General features: G+C 29.6%; 1 protein-coding gene across 1 annotated transcript; it reads left to right on the top strand.

Annotated features, from left to right (window-relative positions):
• The first annotated feature begins 6 nt into the window (after positions 1 to 6).
• Positions 7 to 7,401, top strand: LOC132719457 (N-acetylglucosamine-1-phosphotransferase subunits alpha/beta-like). The gene is made up of 5 exons (XM_060703227.1): positions 7 to 337; positions 1,137 to 1,238; positions 2,145 to 2,224; positions 6,053 to 6,151; positions 6,885 to 7,401. Exons 1-5 carry the CDS (start codon positions 317 to 319, stop codon positions 7,012 to 7,014), a joined length of 432 nt encoding a protein of 143 aa, XP_060559210.1. The 5' UTR covers positions 7 to 316; the 3' UTR covers positions 7,015 to 7,401.
• The last annotated feature ends 306 nt before the right edge of the window (positions 7,402 to 7,707 follow it).

The raw sequence follows: 7,707 nt of genomic DNA, 5'->3' as shown, positions 1-7,707 counted from the left end.
TTGTACAGCACGCGACTTATCTGGCATCCCATATGCCAGATGAAATTTCCAGCATGGGTAAAACTTATGGAAACGCCAGTCTGATATGCAAGAAACAAAATTCTATTACCTCTAGTTTTGTAAATGTATATTTTTTGTATGAATGTCTCATAAAAACGATTACATTTGTTTACTAAAGGAAAGGGTCAATTAACAAAACATCAGGTATATATTTCAAGCAAGTTAGGATAATCACTTAAACGACATATTTCATATTTTCATAAATATTTGTTCTTGCAGGGCAGTGTCAATTACAGATTTAGAAGAGTTACTGCATATGCATTTTAAAACTCAAAAGGTTAGTAACGTGTTTTGATAGAGAATACAGTTTTTATGACTGAACGTGTTATTGTAGACAGTACTGCTAAAAATGTAAATAAAATGTGTGTGTAATAACTGTATGTTTATGCATTTGTTTTAGTGCATTAATATCTGCAGAAGCCCGAAGTCGGGGTACTTTATTAGATGGATAGATTCGCTATTCATGCATAAAAGTGAGCTAGTTTTTCATAGCGCCCCGAGACATGCATTTTTAAACAAACAACCCTCGTGATTTTATTCGTTAATGCATGTTTTCCTATTTTACTGTCTTTGATCTAAGTAGGAAGTTGATCATCCCCTTTTTAAATAAAAAGGTTCGTGTGGCGACATGACCGAGAAGTTATCGCGTCGGACTAGTAATCTAATCATCGCCGTATGGGTCAAAACCCCGTCAGGGGCAATCGTTGTTTTCTTGAGCAAGAAATTTTACACTCGTTGCTCAGTACTTGTTGGTTCCAAGAACGGATTCGATATGTGTCTATAAGCTTCTAGATTCCTACACGATCAAAATTAAATAAATTCTGTATAAACCAAATAACAGGTTGCGAAATATAAAGTTATTTAAAAAAACGTATTAGAATGCTAAATTTAATCAGCCAACAAAAATATAGGTTGGTCAAGTTGTGAACATGGGAAAAAAAATGACATTTGCAAGTCACTTTTACCTCTAGGGATCTTAGAATTAAGTTTTCTACCAAGCGATATACCAAACGAAAACGGATTTTTCTATATATGTCAAGTTTAACTATTAACTCTGTTTTATCTTTAATTTTCAGAAAGAGATAAGATACTTTATCGACGAAACATTAAATTGTTTGAAAGATCATATTGTTGAATTGGAGAACAATAATACTTTGGCAGATCCTGATTCGAAACAGGTAATTCAAATGTCAGTGTTATTCAAAAGGCAGTTTACCAATAAAAAGTATAATAACAAAACAAAAAAGATAACCCGCTAATACAGTACCGTCATAAAATATCTTTACACCTTTCAGAAAATTTCTATTTTGTTGCAAATATCCATTCATTATTTTTTTAATTATTGCATCATCTAAGTATATCTGACTTTTACCTTAGTTAATTAACGCAAAAAGAAAGATTTAGGCCATCGAATATATACATTTATTCAAATGATCAATTCTTATTCGTATTGGTACTTGTAAAAAGCTAAGATAATGCATTCAGAGAAGGTCCATACGGCATCGATTTTCTTAGTATCTCTTACACTTACATGTTCCTGTCAAGGTAATGTAGTTTTCTGCTTCAACTCGTTTTCTTCTGTGCCACAAGGAATCGAGGGTCACACATCATGCTTCTGTTTTTCATTGAGTCATTAAATGAGTCACTTGACAAAAAACATCATGTTTTAGACATATAATAATAGCAGCTTTAATCTTTCTCAAAGTAGTTGTTCAGTTTATGTGTATAAAAGCTGTCAGACTGAATGGCATGATTTACAATTGAGGTACTCACTATACGTTAAGCACACTAGTATGACCAAAGAGATGATAATTATGTTGTACAAACAAAAGTTTATATAGTCCATAGCAAGTAAAATATGCTTATTGTGGCAAGGGACACTAAGTAGCAGAAATGGCTTGCATATTTTACTTTTTTTCTGTTGAATTATCGAAATATTAATCATTTGATATAATTCATTTTTTAATTTCCCTTTGGTTTAATTTTCGAGAGGGGTCAAAGTATTTATGACAGACGTTATCGTATTTAAAGACAAGCTTCATTACGAAATAGAACAGTCTTGTAAAAACATATTTTCATTTCAGATGTTAAAGTCAACATTTTTAAAATGTTCCGCAATAGTTGATTATATCAGAAGAAAGAGAATATTAAAGCCAAAACACAAGTAGGTGGCGCCTTTAAGCAATAAATTTAATTGATTTATATACAATTAAAAATGAATGATGTACGATTTATTGTATTGTAAAAATGTAAAGGTTTGTCCTGTATTGTCGAAAATAATCTTCTAACAGTTATACTTAACATGTCCCCTCAACTAACATCTTATTAGGAAGTCATGTTGGATCATTTAATCTGTATATTTATTAATGTCAGTATGATAAAATAGTATGAATTAAAATAGTATGAATGCTTTATTACATTGGAACAATCATGTGTTTGTTTAACAGAATGGAGTTCTAGAATATTGTCAATGACAGCATTGGTTTCGGCATTAATGATGATTATGGGTCTTTTGTAGATAGATAGATAGATAGATAGATAGATAGATAGATAGATAGATAGATAGATAGATAGATAGATAGATAGATAGATAGATAGATAGATAGATAGATAGATAGATAGATAGATAGATAGATAGATAGATAGATAGATAGATAGATAGATAGATAGATAGATAGATAGATAGATAGATAGATAGATAGATAGATAGATAGATAGATAGATAGATAGATAGATAGATAGATAGATAGATAGATAGATAGATAGATAGATAGATAGATAGATAGATAGATAGATAGATAGATAGATAGATAGATAGATAGATAGATAGATAGATAGATAGATAGATAGATAGATAGATAGATAGATAGATAGATAGATAGATAGATAGATAGATAGATAGATAGATAGATAGATAGATAGATAGATAGATAGATAGATAGATAGATAGATAGATAGATAGATAGATAGATAGATAGATAGATAGATAGATAGATAGATAGATAGATAGATAGATAGATAGATAGATAGATAAGTTTTATTTCAAGTCGGCAAGTTTTCAACAGTACAACATAAGCTCTAGGAGCTTTTATAACCGACTGTATATAACATAAAGTATAAGATCAACAAAGATAAAACAGCTACAATAAAAAATGATTAGACATGATATATATACATCACATGCATAAAATAGACCTTTTAGGATATATTTATAAAAACGAATCATATGCTAAAAAACTAAAAATGATAGTTTACCCAAATCTACATCACTAGCAAAGTCTAGTATCTAAAAATTTACTTAAAGTTTAATAATATACCGAGTAAACAATTAAAAATTTAATGAATTATTTAAATAAATAAATAAATAAAAATACTAAACAAAACCATACATTATATATATTATTTAAATATGAAAGACTTTGGGTTATCAGACTACACAAAGACAGAAGGTATTAAACATGTAAGTCATTAGTTGAACTCATTTAACAGCTAGCTTGAGTCATGCTGGAAAGATAAGCAAAAAACAACAAAACAAAAAGCAAAATCAAAACAAAAGATCACAAAATAAAGCAACATCCTATCTAGAAACTAAATGATAATATTAACATAAACAGGGAAGAAAAGCAAAAACACATTTAAAGCAAAAAAAAAACAACAAAAAAAACTGAAGAAGCTAAATGATAAATGTGACCCAAAAGAAAATGTTCATACCCAGAAAAATAAATAAAAAGTGGAGTAAATAAAGATATAGAAGTTAGCTGAAAGCAATACATTTACACTGTTTACCATTCCAGGATGAAATTAACTTTTTAAACTGAGCAAAATTTGAACATTTTCTAAAATTTTCAGGTAGAGTATTCCATAAAGCAGGTGCAGCACCTGAAAGATTTTTTACCAGTAGTTGTAGTTCTTACTTGCGGGATCTGCAAAATATTTGAATATTTAAAATTTATACCAGTAGTTTTCTTGACAATAAGGTCAGACAGAACAGCAGGAGACATATCATGAAAATTTTTAAAAGTTTCAATGGCCATAGCCCTCATTCTTCTTATTTTTAGAGTTGGTATATTAACTTTTATCAGCATATCTTCATAACTTGAATTAAAATCATTATAGACAAATCTAAGTGCTCTTTCCTGTAGTTTTTCCATCTTGTTAGTATTATTTTCTGAACAGAAATGCCATGCCATAGGACAAAAATTAAAATTGGACAAAATAAAAGTATGGAAGATTGTTAGCCTATTTGTTTGATTTAAATTGTGACCTATTCTTTTGAGGATGTTTAACTGATAAGCAGCTTTTTTACATATATTGCTTATGTGAAAATTAAAATTTAATTGTTGATCAATGTCGATGCCAAAGAGTTTTACAATTTCGTCACATGTTATTTCACTTGTATTAATTTTGAAAGCTGGGGATTTAGTGAAAGTTTTCTTCCCTACAGCAATAGCTTGAAATTTATCAGGGTTAGCTTGCATTTTATTAAAATGAAACCAATTTATAAGATAGTTACTTTCTTTTTCTAAGGTACATATTAGTTCATCAAAATGTTTAGTCCGAAAAGAAAGGGTATTTTCATCTGCATAGTTATATAAAGTACATTTTTTTATAAAGAAAAATATGTCATTTATGAAAATATTAAACAGTAGAGGGCCCAGGATTGATCCTTGAGGGACACCTTTGGATATATTAGCCCATGAACTTACAATATTGCCTATTTTTATTGCTGTTTCCTGTTTGACAGATAAGAATGCATGAGGTTGGTGGCAGGGCCTGATAAGCCATATGCTTTTAACTTATCTAAAAGAATGTCATGTGGCAGACAATCAAATGCCTTAGATAAGTCCATCAAAATTGCTGCCACATATTCATTGTTACCCAGGGCCTGTCTCCAGTCCTCAAGCAGTCTTAACAGAGTAGTTTGACACCCATGGCCTTTCCTAAAAGCACATAAATAATTGTCAAATATATCATCAAAAAAAGCAGAGAGCTGATACAAATAATACTTTTTCAAAAAGTTTAGATGGAATAGGTAATAAACTTACTGGTCTACACTGAACAAAAGTTCTAACCGATCACCCTGAGTTTTCGCTTATACATGAAAACGAATAATACTAATAGATCCGACTTTTATTTTATTTCGAAGAGAATAACCACATTGAGAATAATAAAATTATAACATTTTCTATTTAAATAATACTTTATCGATATTTTTAATAAAATATTTTTATGACCAGCCACTCACCTGTCTGATTGAGGCTCCAGCATTCAACATTCCAACTGCTACGGCACGATCCTGCATCGACATTCGTGCCATGTTTTATGTTTATTCACTTATAAAGTTAACAAGGATTTATGCAATGTAAAATTTAATACTCACCACGCTCTGCACGAACATTTCGTGCCAAAATGTGTAAACCGCGCCCTGTATCCCGCGCGAGTACATGAAACCGTATTAAATTATTTTTCTTTCCACAAATCGGTAGAAATTGACACAAAAATCATCTCTGCAAAATTTTATAAGGATCTATTGACCCGTTATAAAATAATCAAAATTTAAAAAGTGATCGGTTAGAACTTTTGTTAAGTGTATAGTTAGATTTGGTCATAGCGTCATTTTTTTTTTTTGAAAAGTGGTTTTACTTGTGCTTGTTTTAATTTAGTCGGAAAAACTTTTGATTTAATTGAGATGTTAATTAGATTTGTCAACGGTTCAACTAGTGATGGTTTACCTAGTTTAATAAATTTGGCTAAAATTTTATCTGTTTTTATCTTTATTGTAGAGTAACTTAAATTATATCTTTATAGGTTTAGGAAATAAACTTTAAATATTGTAACATATTGAATTATCAGTAACAATGTAATGTATTTTTTATCGAATAAAATAAACATAAATGATCTGTTTTTAAATGGATTTACAATTGTATAAATATCGAAAAGGCTTCGAGCAATATATAATATCTCTGACAATAAATCCTGACCTCTTTTACAGATATACGTTAGATACAGATGATAATTACTACTTTATTATGATCCGAAATATACTTATAAAAGCAAGATGGGATTTAAACAAAATCACGGATAACCCAAGGTATTTATATTAATGAACGCTTGATCTAATGCAAGAATTTGTATTTAAAAGTGCTGTCCATAAGTAGGTTCAATCATATGGAACCTGTGTCATTTTTAATATTATTTGTCGTTTTGGGCATTCATTGAGTATTCCGTTGTTTTTTCTGTCTTTTAAGAGGCAATATCTTATTGATAATATCGTTATAAACAAGTTTCAAAAGAAATCTGGGAAATTTGTATACTTACCATGGCAAATTATTGGCAAATGTGAAATAAAATTTTGCAAATACTCGTAATAATTGACTAAACGTTGGTATTCTTTTTAGTGAAATTTTTAATTTTGATTACATGTAAATAACCTGAATGTGTGCAACATTTATAACACTCATTTGCTTTTTACACGTGAAACAAAATTTTGCGATAATCGAACTAAAATCAAATCTAAAAATATGTGAAAAAAGTGATTCCTCGGAAGCATTAAAGTCAGCAAAATTACAGGTGCAACATCCGTCACGCCCCCTATCACCGGCTTGGGCGGCACTCAATTTTCAACACTTAAAAGTGGTGGAATCAATGTACCCGAAAAATCATCTTGTAGTCAATTCATCATTGCAAATTGTGATATCAAATATGCCAATAATTTGCTTAAAAAATATATAAAAAAATCTATGTAAGCGACTGCACATTGTCTTTTGCAACTCGGAATATCATTAACATTAATCGTTTCTGGTTGCTTTTTTGTATCGTTTCAGGAAATTTATTGCTATTAATGATGACATGGATCACAGCAAGATGATAGCGACGGCAGTTGAACTTGAATTAAAAAACTTTTATAAAAGATTATTTCCTTACCCATCACAATATGAACTTCAAGTGACTTGATGTCGGCTTTCTCATAGTTAAAAAAATAGATTATTTATAAAATTCTATGATTTTATACGTTGATGCGAAGCAATTTCAAAAGATAAAGATCTTGGTTTAATTTTGAAATGAAAACAAGCGATGTGAACAGTGCAAGTGTCGAAAATGTGTGACATAACGGATACTGATGAAGGCCTTTAAAATGATACTATCTAAATGATACACTATGATATAAATGTTAAAAAAAAGCCCCGCATATTCTAATTAACTCTCATTTAGTGTGTTGTAAGTTCATTTGTCCCTAATTCCGACCAAATATTCCGCTGTATCCTTCAGTTTCCTATTATAGCTTCAGTCTTTATCTTTTCTTATCTTTTCTTAACTGTCACCCGAAGCTAGATATCCTATGTCCACTTTGACCTATTAAAGTTAAAAATCATTATGACATTGTTTCATATTATTTACAACTAAGATTATAATTATGTAATCTATGTACTGAGGTATATCATTTACGCTGAAATATATATATCCAAATAAGATAAGACTCGCTTATTTAGTACTTTTTAGAGATATACAACTAGTAATAAAAAGTTTCTATGAAATGGTGAATAGATATCTTTTTCACAATTTCCATTTCTTTATTTTTATTTTAAAGTAGGATGAATAACAATATTTTTGGAAGTTTATAAATATCTCCACTAAGATCAAACATAT

Source organism: Ruditapes philippinarum, unplaced genomic scaffold (genome assembly GCF_026571515.1).
Source record: "Ruditapes philippinarum isolate M1 unplaced genomic scaffold, ASM2657151v2 ctg7551_1_1_1_1, whole genome shotgun sequence".
NCBI lineage: Eukaryota > Metazoa > Mollusca > Bivalvia > Venerida > Veneridae > Ruditapes > Ruditapes philippinarum.
This window is presented reverse-complemented; position numbering and strand designations above follow the sequence as displayed.

Bases quoted from the DNA above. Each gene is read 5' to 3' on its own strand.
- LOC132719457 (XM_060703227.1), top strand. From the start codon at position 317: ATGCATTTTAAAACTCAAAAG. The intron at 338-1,136 runs GTTAGTAACGTG...TTTAATTTTCAG, and splicing joins TGCATTTTAAAACTCAAAAG to AAAGAGATAAGATACTTTAT. The intron at 1,239-2,144 runs GTAATTCAAATG...TTTTCATTTCAG, and splicing joins CAGATCCTGATTCGAAACAG to ATGTTAAAGTCAACATTTTT.